Source organism: Micromys minutus (assembly GCF_963924665.1).
Source record: "Micromys minutus genome assembly, chromosome: 33".
Taxonomy (NCBI): Eukaryota; Metazoa; Chordata; class Mammalia; order Rodentia; family Muridae; genus Micromys; species Micromys minutus.
In genome coordinates, this window is record NC_137968.1 from 2,390,716 (window position 1) to 2,410,745 (window position 20,030).

The following is a 20,030-nucleotide window of genomic DNA, read 5'->3' on the forward strand; positions in this document are numbered from 1 at the left end:
TGAAAGAAGCCCCTCTCCTGCCGTCTCATCAGACGTACTGTGGACAGCACATCTGTGTGTATAACACAGCTGCAGTCACTGTGCGTGGGATCCATGAAGCTCGTGTTCGGTGAGACACAGCCTCAGTGTTCTCAGGTGATTTTAGTGAACACCTGACAAAACTGAGGTATAGTGCCACGGAACTTGGAATGTCCCCAAGAATGTCCCCAAATCTAGGAAAGATAAACAAATGCACAGGGTTATAGAATGGTAGCTCCCTTTGCTCCGCTTAGTGGCAGAAGAGACATTAATGAAATGCTCAAAGAGATGATTCCTTCATTTGCTTTCATTCTGGTAAATAGTATCAAATTATATTATAAACAGCCTTAAATTTTGAAACAAGTTTTTAATATAATTAATTATCTATATATACTTTTTTAGTTTGTATCACATTAGATTATCTGTAAATTTTTGCTTTTATCTGGATTTGCATTTTAACTAATTTCAATTACTTTATTTAAAAATACATCCTCAGAAATGTAGTATTTTTTAAAAACAAACAAGATCTGACAGTACACCAGAATCATTTGTATAATATCCAGGTTCAAGAATTGTCATGTGAGAAAGACACTTTCTGAAATTTATTCCTGTACTAAAAGTATATAATTCAGGCTCAGGTTAAAAGCTGATTCTATTAATGTAAAGTAAAATCGCTGACCTTTTCCGTTTTGGGTGCATCTGCCCGTTAAGTACAGTATGGAACCCAGCGTTCATGATGGGTCATACGGTCACAGTACCTTCTCGGCCCGGCTCCAGGGCTGTGGGGAGCTGGAGGCGCAGCTCCGTGTCCTCAGCAGAAGGTGCTCTCCCCTGGGTGAGAACTGCATCCAGGGGCTTTTCTTAACAAGGGACTTCTTTTAAATGTGTCTGGTCACCTCAAAGGCTACGTAGGCCATTTCCTGCCAGTAGGGTTAGAGGAAGGAAGCACCAGGCCATAGTGTTTGATGTGTGATGTACTGTAATTCCTTTCATGTGTTTGGTGGCTTTTATATGATGATCAGTGCTCTGCCACCAATTGTGACCCTGGTGTGGTCCAGGTTATTAAGGTTCAGACATCTTTAATGTATAGTTTCCTAGCATACCTAGCAGCGCTGTTGTAATTAAGGATAGATTTATGTTACATAACCAAGTCTCATCGTCATTAAAATATTTATGTTTTATAATTGAGTACTTTTCTTAGTGACTGTGATCTTCGTGGCTAAAAGAGATGATGTTGGGTCCGCCAGTTTTTACTCTACTACACACTCTCACATACTCTTCAGGTCTCCTCGGTTTACCTGTGAGCCTGGTATTTGAAATAGGCATTTTCCCCACAGTCTTCTATAAGTATATATAGAGAGAGTTCAAAATGGAATATTGCTTCACAGTGTATATGAATTGCTGCTTGTTAATTGGCTGTTTTGTGTATTTACATTTCAAATGTTATCCCCTTTCCTGGTTTCCCCTCCAGAAACCCCCTATCCCACCCCCCTCCCCCTGCTTCTGTGAGGGTGCTGCCACTCCTACCTCCCCTCCCTGATATTCCCCTACACTGGGGCATCGAGCCTTCACAGGACCAAGGGTCTCTCACCCACCGATGCCAGACAAGGCCATCCTCTGCTACGCATGCAGCTGGAGCCCTGGGTCCCTCCATGTGTGCTGTGGTTGCTGGTTTAGTCCCCGGGAGCTCGGGAGGCAGGTGTATGGTTGGTTGATATTGTTGCTCTTCCTATGGGGTTGCAAACCTCTTCAGCTCCCTCAGTCCTTGCCCTACCTCCTCCATTGGGGTCCCCATGCTCAGTCCAATGGCTGGCTGCAACCATCCTCCTCTGTATTGGTCAGGCTCTGACAGAGCCTCTCAGGAGACAGCTTTATCCGGCTCCTGTCAGCGTGCACTTCTTGGTATCAGCAATATTGTCTGGGTTTGGTGTCTGCAGATAGGAGGATCCGTAGGTGGGGCAGTCTCTGGATGGCCTTTCCTTCAGTCTCTGCTCCACTCTTTGTCCCTGCATTTCCTTTAAACAGGAGCAATTCTAGATTAAAATTTTGAGAAGGAAGGGTAGCCCCATCCCTCAGCCTAACCTCTGGATATGGTCTCCACAGATTCTCCCTCCCCTTTGTTGGGCATTTCAGCTAGTCTCATTCTTGTTAGGTTCTGAGAGCCTCTTGTTTTCTGGCACCTGGGACTTTCTGGTGCCTACCCCGAGTTCCCCACCCCCTATTGCCAAACTGTTAGAAAATGTCTGAGAAAAAGCAGCTTAGTGCAAGAAACATTTGTTTGGGCTTATGGTTGGAGGCCATGTAAGCCCATCATTGCGGATAAGCCTCAGCAGTGAGAACAGCTCAAAGCTCTAGTGGAAGAATCATGAAAGCACTTGCCCAAATCATGGCAGATTGGGAAGCAAAACCTGGGTGTGGGGAAGAGTTTCCGGTGCGGTGGAAGGAGTTGGAGGCTGTTAGTTCACACCTTGGCAAACCTGATTGGAGAGAACAGGAAATGGAGCCTGGCTGTGAGCCACACTACTGACCACTTCCTCCAGCCACACCCACTGTGAAGTTCTACAGCCTCAGAAAACTGTACCAGCACGGGCGAGTCACGCCTGTCCTTACTGTAGCAGTGCCCTAGTGAAACAGTAGGGTAATTATAGTCTCCTTTATTTTTAGGTCACATATTAAAGAACATTAAATGATAAACTGCCTTGGATTTAGGATGTCTTTTTGTGGGGCATGAATAAGAAAGATCGTAGATTATATATCATTTTACACTGGCTTACACACTACTGACTTAGCGTTGTAGTGTTCATCTGGAAATTCTCTGCAGCCATCATTAAGAATGATGGATTTAGTAACATAAAATGTGATGTAGATGCTTAGTTATTCAATAGCAGAGTCTTAACTGTGCATTATTGTAGTCTTGTCTTTTAATATGTCTGTGAATGGAGAACAACTTGTGAGCTTTAAGAGTGATACTGACAGATCAGATTATGGTGGTTTTATGACTTCATTCATTGTTATATACAAGATAACCCTGATTTTTAGTTTGTCAGTGATTTTTCACTTAGGGTTAGGGTTAGGGTTGAATATTCCCCCCTAGTTCTATCAATATTTTCTAGTCAGATTAAGTAATTATTTCAAAATATTCAACTATTGTAACAATAATAATAGTATTCCAAATCTATATTCAGAAAGAATTGCTAGATGTGTTTTACTTGTTTCTGGGCATTAATTTATGTAACTATCTGAATTTGGTTGCTCCTGTTATAGTAATACCATAAAAGAATATTCAGGCTGTAACTTAAGCCCGCACAGCTTTACCACCACGAATCTAAAATCCTCTCATGTGCTTTGCATTCTGATTTTTTTAACATTAACGTGAACCTGATCTTTAAAATGCTCTTGGTTCACCTATCCACAATGACAAACAGGCCGTTACAATCTGAGCCCAGCCAGTGTACTCCACATGTATCTACTGTACCCCAATAATCCAAATGTACTTCTGAGTGCTAAGACTGTGGGAGCAGTTCTGAAAATGCTTGTGATTCCCATGAGACTGGAAATCTAATGAGGGAATACCTTTCCTCACCTCTGCCTTCTCTCACTGTTCATTGAAGCTTGTAATAAACAGTTTAGTGAATAATGTTTATAAATTTGACAATCTGCTTCCTACTCTCCGTCTAGTTTAACTTGAAACCTTACAGTTTTCAACCAACTGTATAACACAAATTTATTTCAGTAAAATGTTAGACATACTAAATGTTGTTTCTAAGAGTGTTACATACAGAACACAGGCAACTGGAGACTGAGTTTGAGGTAGAGGTGTGGCTTCCTTTCGTCTCATCCCCACAGTCTCCGTGTGGTAGAGGAGCAGCGGCTGACGCCCCGTGGATGGGGATCTCCCTAGACACACACCTCTGTCATCGATTTACGTGATGCGTAATTTTCATTACCCGCACTTTAGAGTTTGATAGTAGAATCAATATGGAATGAAAGAATGTAATTAAAGAGAACAAAATATAAATGACACAGAAAAGCCTGTTAATAAAATGAATATGGTAAGACAGGAAAGGAATTGTCTCATTAAAAAGTTGTATTGCAATTTGGAATGCCTGGAAATACTTGCAGTTCAGTTAATTTGGTTGTAATTTATCTTTACAAATGCCTCCATTAGGTTTATTTTCCCCTCAGTATAGAATCTGGTTAGCATGTTAACTTGTAACAGTAAATTATTTGAAAGACTCCATATTTATAGACTCTGTCCTGACTGTAAATGCTTACATCAGGGAATGAGAGTGGAAGGGGATGGTATTCCTGACATCTAGCTGAGTCCTCCTAGGTCAGTCTCTGTCCATTTGCTTCTAACATTTTCTTCAGTCTTCTCGGCGGTTCTTCTGCAGCTGAAGACGGTCCTGCTCTGGGTTCCAAGAACCCGGTCTGACAATCAGCCATTTTCAGTCTTTCGTGATGACTTTGTGATAAAAGTGTAGACATTTAATTTATTCAAGACATGAAAGTCGTACTTGGTTTCATGTTCCTATTTTCTGGCTTGTTTAGCATTTTGCAGATCTCAGTTGAGCTATAAGTGAATGAATTTTGCTACTTTACATTGAATTCCCAAGATATGCCTATTCAGCAATGAGCAGTAAATGGTTCAACATGAACTGCTCCTTGTGTAAACATACGAAAGGCCTGTCCCAGACTAAATCAATTTAAAAAGGAAAACATTAAAGCCATGTTTCCTGTTATACACTTAAAGTCATCTTTGGTTCCTTATGATTACATTATTGACCAACTGTTGCAGACTTGAGTTTATTCTCCCACACCACCTGCTGAATAGTTAAATGGTATGGGAGGAGAGTTTTGGAAGGCCAAAGCAATTACAGTCACAGCTCCTACGTGCAAGCCGATAACGCAGCTTTTTGTGTAAAGAATAAGGAAGTTGGGAGAACTGTACTTCTCCATTTGTCCTGGTCCGATTGCTTGGTTTCAAAGGCAGTTCATAGAACACTTAGAAGCATATGGAATTAAGGCAGGAAGATCTGATTTCTTTCTCGATAGCAAACATGTAGGGAAAGGAAACAATACCATTAGGCTTTTTATTATAACATATGTACATCATAGTCTTAGAGCAGATTTTGTTAATTTTAAGCATTCTAGTCCTTACTGATTTACTAGTAGTTTATATTCTTTGTAAAGAATTGAAAATAAATTGTTGATTGTAGTATGCAGGAAAAGTTGACTTGTAGTTTCTAAGTCTGAAAAGACATCTCTGTCAAATTTATTACGGAAAAATCAAACGAAACTCGGTTGTTACATTAACTAGTTCCTTAAAATACCAACACTGATGACCAGGTGTCATAATTTTGTAGTTTCTAATATAAACATGCAATTTTTACTTAAAAGCAAATTGGAAATACATTTATGTGTCCTGATTTTGATACCTTAGTTGCTCGGAAATTATTGAGGAAGCTGTTTGGTAAAGATGCACATATATATTTTTAGTTGATCTACATTTTCCACAATGAACTTTTTCTTAGCCTGGAAAGTAGAGATTTATTATGTGCTAACCAACATGTTCTTACAAGGGTTCCAGGCTAATAAGAATATGGTTTGAGTTCATTAAGGACCAGTGTTTTCTCAGTCGTGTTGTTGGTTGGTTTGCTGCTTGCTTCTGATGTTCCAGTCCTAAGGCATGCTCTCTACCGCTGAGCTCTTGGTTCTGATGTTCCAGTCCTAAGGCATGCTCTCTACAGCTCAGCTCTTGGTTCTGATGTTCCAGTCCTAAGGCATGCTCTCTACCGCTGAGCTCTGCTCCATTTCTAGTCATTGCACATCTATTCTCCATTCATCCAAGGCTGAGGACAGTTAAGTAGGATATTTATTTTCCCTCACACTAAGATGTTACGGTGTACCAACCTCTGCACACAGGCACAGAGGTATCTGCTTCTTTCAATTCATCAGGAGGCCTATGGAGAAGTAGTTGCACTTTTTTTTCTAGTGTTATTGGGGAAACCACATATGGCATCCAAAGCAGACCATAAGGGAGAACATCCTCCAAGCCTGCAAGGTACCAGTCCCACATCCTAGCTCCCTAACGTGATTGTATATCTCCCTGAAAGTCTAATGAGAATTAAAAGGAAAACTCTCTTCCCTGGGCTGTCTATGTATCTGAACCCTGTTTTAGCTGTGAGTTGCCTTCATTTCTTCTCTTTTCACGTAGAATTACTTCTGTCGTGTTATCTGACTGAGTGTTAGATTAAGTGATCGGCCACACACTGGGGGTCTTCACATCTTAAGCAGATGTTTCTTCCCAGTTAGCCCAGTGTTGTGAACTCTGAGGCCCTGATTCTGCTTCCTACTCTTGCTGGACCCACTCAGGGCTCCTGAGTACTACCTATATTGTGTGTATATGCCTGTGTACCTGTGTGTGTGTATGTGCCTGTGTACCTGTGCGTGTGTGTGTGTGTGTGTGTGTGTGTGTGTGTGTGTGTGTGGCTCATTTTACCAGAACCCTCATCTGGGAGAAAGTCATTAAATTGAAGTTGAGTTCAATTTAGGAAAGTTTGTCTTAGCTTTTGCTGCCATCTCCTAGTTTGTTAATGAATTTGTTTGTTCATCTTGATTGTCAAATTGGGGCAAAGTTGACCATGATAGTATATTAGTAAGCAAATAACCATGGAACACGTTTACTTTTTTCATGCCATCTCAGGAGAGCCTTAAACTTGGGGATTCTTCGAGATCCTGGATCAGAAATTGAAGACAGACAGTACCAAATAGACCTGCAGTCCATCAGTATCGGGACTGCCCAGTGGAATCAGCTGAAACCAGAGAAGAGCAGTAGTCCAGGAGGGGTGCCAGCAGAGAGCGAGAGGAACTCCCAAAACCCGGCCCTGGAGTGGAACATGGCCAGCAGGTAGGAAAGGCCTGGGAAATGACCTCCACCTTGGAGTCTTGTTATTAGGGCAGTTGTTGCTCTCAACAACCCAACCCCGATATTTCTCTGTTGCTTTTCATTACACACATGAGCTGACTCGCTTGTCCTTATACATAACTGAAAATGGTTATTCCTAGACCTCTGAGTTAACATAAAATAGGCACATAAAGAGTGTAGAGTCTATTATTTTACGTTTTCTAGGGAGATCGCTGCCACTTCCAGCATGCTCTTGCTAAGCTAGGCATCGACGGTTCTTCCCTCTCAGATGGGCTGGTGCTTTCGTAGCCTTAGGGCCCGGGTATAGGACGGCAGTTCACGATGCTGCCTGGACCCCACGTCTGTCACCCAGCTCTGCTGACACTTGGGGCTGTGGCCGCTTTGTGACCCTCAGCACTGTAGTTTCCTGGCACAGCCTCCAGGCTTGATGACCACGGTTCCTTCAGCATTGCTTTTTCCTCCTGAGATGTGACTTTGACAGTGATTGATTTGGAAATTTTTTAGTTGTTTTTTAAGTGCTTACCATTACTTCAAATATTTATCAGTGATAGCACAGAAGAGAAACCCTCACCATGCAGCAGAAAAAATGGCTGCTGTTTTGATGAGATTTTCTTTTTCCTGCTGTGGTAATTGAGCTTTTCTATTCAGTGTCAACTGATTTATCCACCACACAAGTGAGGAAAAGCAGCACGGATAGAGACAAGAACCTTTCCTCCCCACAGTGCTTCAGGGTTTGTCTCTACTTGGTCCGCTGCCACGACTTCCATTTGAGTCTGTGTGTGCACCACGTGAGTCCTCTCCAGAGCGCATCACCTTCCTGTTTCTCACATTGCTCATTTGAGGGAATTTGAGCAATTAGACGTCAATTATGGTGTCTCTTAGGATCTAACCGTGTCCTGTAGTCACAGGTTTTAATGCTTCTTCCTGTTGCTCTCCGCTTACTAGATCTCTTAATTCTTTAAAATTGACTTTCTTGAAATCCAACACTTATGTGTCATAGAACCAGATGATCCAATTTTCTTTCTTGGCACATACCATGTAAAGCACTGCCCACTGGAAATGTAACAAAAGACATTAGTGCTCTCTGGACTATCCTGAGTAGCGTTTTTTTGTTTCTGTAAGATGTAGAAAGACTTGTACTTTATCTACATTTTCACATGAGGTATAAGTTATGCCAATTTTCTGCTTTCAAATTTCAAATAAGGGACTAATAAAGTTGTATTTATAGAGAATATTAAATTCATTTTAAAGGGAATTTAGAGGTGTGGCTTCTAGTCTGACATAAACACAGTAATGTATTTTATGAAATAAAAGCTAAAACTGCAGAGTTGCTTGGAACATCTGTGCCAGGAGAAGTTGTGTCTCTTTTTTTCTTTTTTTAAAAATTTTTTTCACCCTCCCTCCGAGAAGTGTTTCTCTGTGGTGGTGTTTAGTTTCACCTTCCTCCGTGTAGAGACTACTTTCTTTGAATTACTGGCAATTGTGGGTGTCAAGCAGAAATCACTGCAAAGGTAGAAACGCCTAGAGTAGAATGAAAAGGAACCAGAAGCTCAGATGAGGAGAGCGCTGCGGCAGAGGTCTGGAGCTGCTTCCGAGTGTGCGATCCCGTCACTGAGCCCTGGTTCCTCCTTCATAGCACAGGCTGAGCGTGAGCTTTCCACGCCACAGGCTTGTTTGGGGAGCATTAGCTGTCACACACAGAAGCTACTTAATAGACAAAGAAGGCTTTACTATCCATATTCTTCAGAAGCTGAAATGGCTTTTAGAGCTGAGCACCATGTCTCATGCCTTTAATCCTAGAGCTTGGGAGGCAGAGGCAGGGGGATCCCTGCGAGCTCATTGTCAGGCTGGTCTTGCAAAGGAAATTCCAAGCAAGCCGGGCTGACAGAGGGAAACTTGGGAGGATTTGGTTGGGGACAAGGGGCAAGGGGAAATGATCTCTGTCAAATGAAATACACAGTGTGTTAAAATAGGAAATTAAAGTTATTCCAAAAAATAGAGATCGTTGATAGTAACAAAAGAGGTATGAAACTTTGTACCTTGGATGATATTGTTAGGGAATTGCTCAAGTTCATTTGAATCTCTCAGAGGTTCTTTTCTCTGACAGTTTTTTGAGACCTCACAGAACTGAAGGACCGAACTGCAAAATCCAAATAGGTGCTCTCAAAACAATGGCGAGGCTTTGCTGTGTGTGTGTGTGTGTGTGTGTGTGTGTGTGTGTGTGTGTGTAAAGTTATCCTTGAAGACAGCACATGAATAATGCTTTTCTGCTTTCATTTTTAATGAATAATAATTGTTTGCCTTATCTTTTAGCATACAACATCATCAAGAAAGGAGAGCGATTTTGACACCCATCTTGACCGATTTTTCTGTACGAATAACTGGAGCACCTGCCATCATTTTCACCAAAATAATCTCCCCAGAAAATCTGCACATGGAGGTTAGAACAGCAGGACATGGACTCCCCTGTTGTCTGAGTGATGGGCAACTCTTCTCTGTGTGTTAGTCTCAGTGCTTCATCCTAGAGCACATCCGGTCCTTCATTCATACTGACAACCACCAAAGCTCATAGGTCCTGCGTTTTCTCCCGCTCACGGTGACCCTCACTCAGTGCTGCAGGGGGCGCAGGGGCACAGCACACACTGGCCGCCTGCTCGCAAAGGCTCTGGGAGCATTGGTGTGCACTAAATAAGCATTTTCACAGTTATGAGTATTTTCAGCTCACCGTGAATCAGTTAGCTTATAATCCAATGCTAAGTGAAAATGCTGCTTTATATTAATTTAAAACAAGAGAAAGCTTATATTCCTTCTCTAAATTTTTGAAAATTAATTTTTGTATAAGCTCATTTGAGCTTTAAAGATATTCATATGGCAGAGTTAGGCCTACTGTGGTTTCTTTCTTAACTTTTCCTTTAAAAGTTTTTCATACAATGTATTTTAATCATATTTTTATTTTTCTTCCTCAACTCCTCCCAGACTCTCCTCACCTTTATGTCTGTCTGTCTGTCTGTCTGTCTGTCTGTCTGTCTGACAAAAGAAGACGAAGCTGGGCATGATGTCTCAGGCCTTTAATCCCAGCACTCTGGAGGCAGAGGCAGGTGGATTGCTGTGAGTGTGAGGCCAGCCTGGTCTACACAGTGAGTTTCAGGACAGTCAGGGCTGCATGAAGAGACTTGTTTCAAAAGTAACATAACAGCAAAAGCAGAAAGAAAGAAAAGAGAAACTTAAAAAGAATCATGAGCACTCATACAAAACCATGAACTATGAAGTCCTTTTTGGGAAGGAGGGGCAACTACCCTTAGGCCTACGGCTCAGCATAGACTGGTTCCTGTGTCCACTGACACTCCATTGGGAAAAACATATTTTTGTTTCCCTACAGGAGTCAGCTGCAAATAGCTTTTGGATTAGGGCCTGTGCTCACTTCCCATTTCCATCCTGTGGCTGCGGCCGCAGACTGTGTCGTGGGGTCAGTTCCTGTTGTGTTGAAGGTGCTGTTTCACTGGTGTCTTCCAGCACCCTGGCTCTTAGGATCTCTCTGCCTCCTCTTCCTCAGAGATCCCTGAACCTTTAGCTGGGGAGCAGTTTGCTGATGACATCACATTTGGGGATGAGTTTGCCGACTACACATTGTGTAGGTGTGAGATTTTGTGCTGATGGCTGTCTCCTTGAAGAAGCCCCTGTGTTGAGTGTGGAGGGTTCCTGAGGTCTGCAGGACAGCTGCGGGGTCCAGGTCCAGGTGTTCTGTAGGGAGTCACCTCACCAAGATGATGGTCAGGAGAGCAAGGCTGAGAGGGCGGCAGGGAAGAACTCCGAGACCCTGGGTTCTCTCCAAGAGACGACGTCCTGTGGCATAGACAAGGAGCTGGTTTGGTTTCTTTAGAACCTCGAAAGTTATGTAAGGAGCAAGTCTTACAGCTGGTTTCTTAATAACACAACTGGTGTGGATTTTATTCAACACCTTATGAGGTGCACACCTAAACTGAAATTGAGCCAAGATTCACACACTTGACACATTAGAAACCTGTTTAATTTTCTGTTTATATTTGGTTCAGTAAATTTAAATATTGGGTCTGGCCATGTAGTGCCCACCTAGAGCATTTGCCTACCATGTGTGAAGCTGTGAATTTGCCTGCCAAAATTACCACAAAATAAAAGACAAGTAAATAACCAACAAGAAGAAACCAAAAAAACAGACAAAAAACAAACAAAACCATAAAATCTCTTTGAACTAAGAACGTTTTGTCTAGTAATATTCCTGTCTTGTATTCTTAAGAACTTGCCATCACAAAGCTAAAAAATGAAAATAAAAATATCTTGAAATGCTAATACAATTCTACGCTAGCTTAACTAACTGGTAATTTGATTTGAATGCCTTAGTAACAGTTCCTGGTTTCCTGGCGAACGGGACAGGAAGCAGGAGATGGAATGCACTGTATACAGCCTGGGGCTTACAGCTCAGTGCTTACAGCTCAGTGCTTACAGCTCACTGCTCACTGGCTTTCCCCTACCATGGCTGCCTTGTGCTTTTCTCATTGTGGAAGTACCCCAGTTCACCTCCACACTGTTCTAGACAGCAGACTGCCAAGCGGATCATTACGGGAGGAATGGGAGTAGAGCACACTCTTGCCATTGTGTTTTTAGGCTACTTCGTCTACCCACTGCATTCCTGCTGGTCATCCTCAAACTACAGGGCATCTGTCACTAATACAATGATTATTTTTATAAAGACGTGTATTCCTCTAAGTCATGTTATAATAAGAAGACAATTTAAAAAAATACTTCTAAATCATTGTCTTCCTTTTCATCATGACTAGGGAAATAAAATAAATATAATAAACAAATACAGGAAATCTGTGAAGGGAATTTTATAAGGAAAATAATCACGCCAGACGTGCTGTTCTTTACGGCTTCCTTAAACGCAGCTCTAAACTGTCTGCTGTATGTTGGGCAGCTATAGTACACTTAAGTCTGTTCTGTTTATGACCTGAATAAGGAGGCGTTTGCAGACATTTGAACATTGTCTACATGAGGCAGGGCCTGTGCTTATTAACTGAAGCTTCTGGGTTGTTTCTATTGTTTACCTCCTCCGCTGCTTTCTGAAGATAAATGTTCAAGTGACCCAGTTACGAAGAACAGCTCCCCAAGACTATACTTTCAGGGATCATTTCTATAGTTCGTTACGAAGAACAGCTCCCATTAAGTGGCAGGCATCTGCCTCATGCTGCCAACATTCTAGCAGTTAAAGCAGAGAAATTAGCGAGGATATCTTTTGCTTCAGCCTTTTGCTTTGTTATAGATCGTTGATTGTAGTCTTTGGCTCATGTTCATGCGGTGGTGTTTCTGACTGACTACCTACCTCTAGTGTCCTGTTTCCATCTGTCCGCTCCAGAGAGTTGGCTTCAAGGCCACTGTAACGTTGCAGGGGGAGGTATTCCTGATGGGGTCCCAGAACTCTGCTGTAGGGCTTGCTGTAGAAGAGATTCTCAGTAGCTGTTAGTACATTTCTTACAAAATTGCACCATTAATTACACATAAAACATGACAGTACCTCAGAGTATGAAAATAAAACCAAATGGATCTGAAAAGGGGAAACGTTCCTGTTGTTCCTCGAAGCCTGTCTTGCACACAGCCCAGCAGAGAGTTCGCCATTGACCTCTGTTCGCACTTGTGCTTGTGAGTTTTCCCTCCCTCGTCACTGTGTGTCTCCAGTCCCTAGAGAGTTAGGAAGTAGTAAGCATTCAACGGTAACCTGTCTGAGGACTGTTGTTCTCAGTTTCTCTACTAATCCGATTCCCTCCTCCCTCTTTAGGAGATCTTAGTGTGTGGTCACTCCTTGGAAGTGAACATCACCACAAACCTGGACTTCTTCCTAAGTGTGGCTCAGGTCCAACTCCTGCGACAGTTAATAGTAGCAAATATGACTACATTGGAGCCATCGGCCAAGGCCACAGAGGTAACTATTACCTGATGCTTGTTCTTATTGAAATTTTACCAACTTTACAAAAGAAAACGCAATTAGCTAAATGCTTTCTGTTAACTAGCCTGAATTAACTTTTTCCAAAATATGTCCATAAATTGTTTTAGATTGATGTCTTATGTTTTTAATTTATACAGGCTCTTTTCCTCTTCTCATGCAACTTCAATAAATCACTGTAGACTGACTTAAGAAATGTTTTCTTAAGGGTAAGATTTTGTTTCTAAAGTGTGTGCTGAGAACCCTGGTGTCATTGTTAATTACTCAAACACATTCCAGGACAGGGCCTTTGACACCGGACACATTCTGTAGTAGCGTCCTCCAGAAATGAGACTGAAAACATTCCCTGTGTTTGCTGTGCAGTTTCCTTCATCAAAGGCTAAATGCCTGCTTAGAATTTCTGTTCTGAAGGTGACTTGTGGGAAGGCTCCAAAGCCTTACGTACTCAGATGCTCCCAGAGCTGGAGCGCCTGTCAGATCACCAGGGCAGCTCTTTGCTTTCTGTTCCCACACTTCTCTAGTGGAGCCCGTCCAGGAGAGTGAATCTTCCATGGAAAACCGTTTGTATGTGCAGGAGGAGTTGCGTAACTTGATAAATAAGGCGACAGCATCGTGGCCTTCTATGTGCATTTACTCACAGGTCTTCGGCAAATTCTGGTAAACTGTGAGGATCTTGTGGTTACTTTGCCCATTGGATAGGTGAGATTTTGGGGTTATTAAGGAGCAACCAGTCTGCCTGAAATAGACGCAAAACTACAAAGTGAGTTATCTCAGAGTTGAACTGCAGCCTCTCAGATCAGAAACCGTACACTGACTGTACTCTTCACGTGGACTTTAATTAACACACACACACACTAAGAGAAAACTTGTAATGTGTCTAACCTGATCCTCTTTTACCCCCCATAATTTGTTCATTCAGTAATGACTTTAAAATGAATATAAATTTATGTAGTATCCCAAATGTTTTTCAGTATATTTAAGAAAATTTATAAAAATACAATTATTTGACATGAAAATGAGCAAATTAAAAACATTTCCAGAGCATTTTCATGATGGTTCTGAAGTGAGAATGGAGAAGAGAATTTTATATCCCATGTTACTCAACCTGTTGTGGTTGTTGACTCTCGAATCAGAGAAATACAGCTCACGGGTTGCTTGGGAAATTGAGACAACCTGACAGCAGTGTTAAATATACATCTACCCGCTTGTATTGCCTGTTAGTGTTCAGGTCTTTGCAGATAAGGGACACCTAGAATTCATAGCCTCTGGGGCAGTAACTGGAGCACTCCTCCCATACACTGACGACTGCTTCTAAGAGGCTCATGTGCTGCTGTCTGAAAGTACAGGCTCGCTGAGTGAAATGGTGAGCCTTACTGTACTGTGTGTGCCTTTCTATTATGTGTCGCTGCGGCTGGAAAGGAAGGCATGCAAGTTGATAACAAAGTGTAACCTGGTGTCCTTCCCATCCCTGGATTTTTTTAAATTTACATTTCAAATGTTTCCCGGTTTCCCTCTGAAACCCCCCTTTCCCACGCTTCTGTGAGAGTGCTCCACTACCTCCCCACCCTGGCACTCCCTAAACTGGGCATTGGGCCTTCATTCGCCTCATGGTTTAGTCCCTGGGAGCTCTGGGGGAGCTTGTTGGTTGATATGGTTGTTCTGATTATAGGGTTGAAGACCCCTTAATCTCCTTCAGTCCTTTCTCTAACTCCTCATTTGGGGACCAGATTCTCAGTTCAATGGTTGGTTGAGAGCATCTCCCTCTGTATTGTCATGATTTGGCAGAGCCTCTCAGGACACAGATATACCAGGCTCCTGTCAGCATGTGCTTTTTGGCATCAGCAATATTATCTGGGTGTGGTGGCTGTATATGGGCTGGATCTCCAGGTGGGACAGTCTCTGGATGGCCTTTGCTTCAGTCTCTGCTTCATACTTTGTTTCCATATTTCCTCCTGTGAGTATTTTGTTTCCTCTTCTAAAAAGACTGAAGCACCCACACTTTGGTCTTCCTACTTGCTGAGCTTCATGTGGTCTATTAAATGTATCTTGGGCATTCCAAGCTTTTGGGGTAAATATCGGCTTATCAGCGAGTGCATGCTATGTGTGTTCTTTTGTGATTGGGGTACCTCACTCAGGATGATATCTTCTAGTTCCGTCCATTTGCCTAAGAATTTCATAAAGCCATTGTTTCTCATAGCTGAGTACTACTTCAACATCTTTAGTCATCAGGGAAATGCAAATCAAAACAACTCTGAGGTTCCACTTCATACCAATCAGAATGGCTAAGATCAAAAACTCAGGTGACAGCAGATGCTGGCGAGGATGCGGAGAAAGAGAAACACTCCTCCATTGTTGGTGAGATTGTAAACTGGTACAGCCACTCTAGAAATCAGTCTGGGGGTTCCTCAGAAAGTTGGACATAGTACTACCTGAAGACCCAGTTATACCACTCCTGGGCATATACCCAAAAGACACTCCAGCATATAGCAAGGACACATGCTCCACCATGTTCATATGTATGTTACACATACATAGCCTTATGTATAATAGCCAGAAGCTGGAAAGAACCCAGATGTCCTTCGACAGAGGAATGGATACAGAAAGTGTGGTACATTTTTTTCCTTTGAAACTCATAGACAACGTTACCTCTGTCTCCATTCCTCGCCTCAGGCATCTTTTCTGTTTTAAACGGTTCTAGAACCTAATGCACCATGGCTCAAAGAACCAGGTAAGAAAAATGTGTGATTTAATTTGAAGTTGATGTAAATATTTTGGAGAACATCTAGGTGTCAAAAAAAGCAATGTATTCTATGAGTATAGATTAGTAAATTTACTAGTGCCTTTGTTTCATCTTGCTAAAATACTAAATATTTTGAATCATTATATACAATAGTATAATATTTAAATATTACATGTTAGCTATGTTAGCTTCTAAATCATTTGCTAACATAGTTGCCTTTAGATAGTTTTAAAGTTTATCATATGATAGGCTATATCATATTAGATATCTCTCTGTGAACTGTGATTTATTGATGGTAAGGGGATTTCAGTGACATATTTTTCTTAACAATTTTAACATAGAAATAAGCTGCTTTAAACTTGCTCTTCATTTTAGAAGTAGAAACTCTTGGTTTAAGGTGAGGACTTGTTACCAATATTATAGTAATCTAAAGATCTCTAGAGTTGATTTAAAGCGGACTTGGGGTACAGACAAGGGAAAGGTGAACGGTGATCAGAACTTGAGTAAATAAGGAGCAATGTGTGTGAGCCTTTGTCAGAGATGCTCAGGTGGTCTGTGATATATATATCTAGCTTGAGAAAGCACGGTGGAGAAGGTCAGATTAGAGGTGAACTCTTCCTGAGTCATAGGAAGAGTGGAAGGCTGTGGGTCCCTTAGATATTCTTTACTGGCCCATTTAATTTCTGTCTCTGATGCTTTGCTTCCCTGACAACTAGGGATGTTTCTGTGTGTGTGGGGACGGGGTCTGGTCTGTGTGTATGTTTGTGTGCTTTTGTTTTTATGTGTGTGTTTGTGTATGTAAATCTAGAAAAGAGTAGCCTAATTACTATGTATTCTATAAATATTCAACTCAACTTCTGTATCAGACATAAAATTATAAATACTAAGGTGTTAAAAATCAACAAATGAAATTAAGTATCTTCTCCTAGTGCATATGTATTAGTGGGTAGAAGTGAACAATTCGGAATAAACGACAACAAATATTCCATTTCTCACTTACAAGGTTATATAAAAACTAAATAATAAAAAAAAAAAACTGTGACGTATTTGCTTCAAAACCCTTGTTAAATTGGGGGAAGGTTGTTATGGAAGTAAAGCATCTAGGGATAGAAACTAAGTTTGCCATTAAGGACTATTTAAGGGAACTAAGGAAGCAGCTCGGTGGGTAAAGTAGAACCTGAGATCAGAGTCTGAGAGCTCACGTAACCGTGGTGAGGTAGCAAACAGACATTTGTAACCCGGGTTCCGGGCACAGGATGGCTCCGTGTGCAGACATGGTAAGGAAAACAACCCGTTTTTAGGATGATCAGAATCTTTATTTGCAGAACCTACCGTGACCATCGCTTCAAAATTTTTAGGTTGAAAACAATGGTTTTAAAAGATAAAAATAAACTTTGACTCTCTGTGCATGTAAAGTCCTCACTAACTGAACTTAGTGGACTGTCAAAAGAAAGGAGGGGGCTGGGAAACAGCCATTGGGAACAAGGTTTGTTGGATGGTGGGTTGGAGAAGGAAATGTGGGGTACATCTTTCTCTGTCTACGTGTATATCATTTCCACAGGCCATAAATTTAAGTATGTCTTATGTTTTAGGTTACTATATTCACACACTGGAATGTGGAATACAGCTAGTCACTAGCCTTCTGAACAGGAACAGTATAAGCAGCTAGAAAGCCACTGAGATGTGAGGTGTACACAAGGGTCAGAACAGTTCAGTGAGTGTCCACCCCAGCATTATGTCACCAAAGCCCAAGAGAAGCTGCTTTTCCACACGCTAGCCTTTAGGTCGCTGTTCTAATGCTGGACGGCAGCTCTGTATCCTGAGACCCTTTGTCAGTTCTAGGGTGTCTCCGTGGACTGATCAAATCCTAGCCAGCAGATTCAAGGAGAGCAGAAACTAATTAGGAACTGATGCACATAGCTCTCCGTCCCACTGGCCAGATGTAGCATGTGTTCACGTGAGTGTACAAGGGAAACAGAGAAGTGCGGTCTTTCTATCCATACCCAGCTGACGCTTACTTTACGGCCATACTCCATATTGAGAAGTACTTAGAAACAGATCTGGATAAATCCATAAAGATGGCCAGCAATCTTAGGCATGGTGACTTGAGGCACCTTTGCATCCTTTACAGTACCTGGGGCATATCCCCAAATTGCCTAAATCCCATACCGTATGCTGTGCCAAAAATAATGATAGCTTGCGGTTGCTATAGGAACAACAGTGTCTTCCCATCATTTGATGATAGTCTTTAAATTTTTAGACAAGTCTTGCCAAGTAGGCCTGGCAGACTACTAATATTACTATTTAGTCCAGGCTAACTCTCAAACTTACGGTAATCCCCATACTTTAGCCTCCCAAGTACTTAGCTTGCAGGAGTACACCAGCTAAATAGCCATTTTCCCTGATGGTAAAGTACCTCCCCCTATACCACGTGATCTCAAATCTCCCATTACAGGGTAGCCATATTGTACTTCATCTTCCAGACTCAGCCATTGGTTGGTGTAGCTACAGGACCTGGGAAAAGCAGCATTTCACAGGAAGACATCCCAAGAGTGAGCTCCGTTTTCTGTAGGTCATCCACTCATGATGCTACTGAAGCTCGTATGGACCGCACCCTGTTCTTACCCCAGTCACTGTCCTGTGCAGGGCGCTGGTCCGTGTTGTGAAGGAGGAAAGAGTGGGAGCGCACAGAGGCTGTTTCTTACACATGCTGACAGGTATAGATGGCGTCTCAGAATCGTTTGGATCTGCATTTCCCTGATGACTAAGGATGTTGAACGTCTAGAATCTGTTTAGAGCTGTACCCCATCTTTTAACTGAGTTATTAGTTGGATGATGTCTAATTTTTTAGTTCTTTATATATTTTGGATATTTTCCTTTATTTTGGTGTGGAGTTTGCGAAGACCTTTTTCCATTCCATATGCGACGGTTCATTGTGCTTGCAGCATGATGTCAGTATGTCTTCCAGAAGCTTCTCAGTTTGCCGAGGCCGTGCAGTGCTGGTCTTAGCGCTGTCACTGGCATTGGGTTCAGTGTCCTGTGCCGGTACAGTCGAGGCCATGCCCTGCCTCCTCTTCCTTAGCTTCTCTGTGTCCGGTTTTGTGTTGAGGTCTCTGACCCTCTTGGCCTTGAGTTTCCTCAGAGTAGTGGGTTTATTTGCTTTCTTCCTCGTGCCTCCATCCAGCTAGACCGGCCCCATTTGTTGAAGATACTTTCTTTTTCCATCGTACATTTTTGACTTCTTTGTCCAAAAATCGGGTCTCAGATAGACTGCTTCTGCGTCTTCGTCTAGACGCCACTGATGGATGTGTCTGCTTCTTTGCCAGTGCCACATGGCTTTTCCTGCTAGAGCTCTGTAGACGGCTTGAGGGCAGGCATGGTGAAGCATGTCTTTGGGAACCAAGTTTATGGAGTTGGGCAGTCCAGCTGGCAAGGCCTCACTCAGCAACTTTCCTGCGGAAATAACTTTTTACCTAGTTGATACAGAGCAGAATGTAAGAGATACCTCCACAATAGTATGTTTTAATGATTTATTTAAAACAAGCAAAAAAAGAAAAACAAAATAAAACCAGATGAATATAACAACATCAATTTAGAGCTCAGGGTCCAAACAGCAGATTTTATTCTTTCTGCAAGCCCAAGAGAGGGAGCAGTTCAGACATTCCCAACTGCTTAAAGGCTAGTCTAGGTTTTAGGATGTATCTCATCTATTGAATAATTTTAAATAGTTTTAGACTTACCACAGCAGTGTAGAAGGTTCTCTTATGCCCTGTATCTAGCTTCCTTTTTCAGTAATCTCCTATGTTCTGCCTTTCACCATTTCCTAATGCTCTTCCTTCTCTAGGAAGGGATTTTGTCCCCGGGTCCTATCCTCAGCACCCGTGTTGAATTGTTCTGTCTCTGAAGGTTGCCTGTAGACTGATGGTTCTCAGCCTTGGTGGTCACATTTCACACATCCTGCATATCAGGTCTTTACCCTACAACTCATAACAGCAGCAAAATTACAGTTAGGAAGTAGCAACAAAAGTATTTTTATTGTTGGGGTCACCACAACATGAGGAGCTGTATTAAAGGTTTGCAGCATTAGGAAGGCTGAGAACCACTCACTGCCTTATACAATGTCAGCTTCTCATGGTTCCCTTGTTTGATTGACCTTAACAATTGTGTTCAGATTTATTGGTTAGAATATATAAGTAAAATACTTAAGAATTTTTAAAAACATACCTTTAAATGTAAAAAAAAAAGAAATTAAAAATCAGGTCGTCTGACCTGGAGTTAATCGGTAATGTGCAGGTATTTCGAAGTCTCATACCCTTAACATCTTCATCCAGAGTGAGTTTGGCCAGCTGTGCTTGCGTTCCCCTTGCTGG

At 42.0% G+C, this 20,030-nt stretch overlaps 1 protein-coding gene across 1 annotated transcript in view; it reads left to right on the forward strand.

Moving 5' to 3' along the window:
- VPS13B (vacuolar protein sorting 13 homolog B) overlaps positions 1-20,030 on the forward strand; it is a 425,975-nt gene that overhangs the window by 215,835 nt on the left and 190,110 nt on the right. Inside the window, exons 31-33 of the mRNA XM_080909429.1 lie at positions 6,725-6,928; positions 9,260-9,386; positions 12,756-12,899. Of these exons, the coding sequence (XP_080765555.1) occupies positions 6,725-6,928; positions 9,260-9,386; positions 12,756-12,899 (475 nt within the window). The remainder of the gene's footprint in view (positions 1-6,724; positions 6,929-9,259; positions 9,387-12,755; positions 12,900-20,030) is intronic.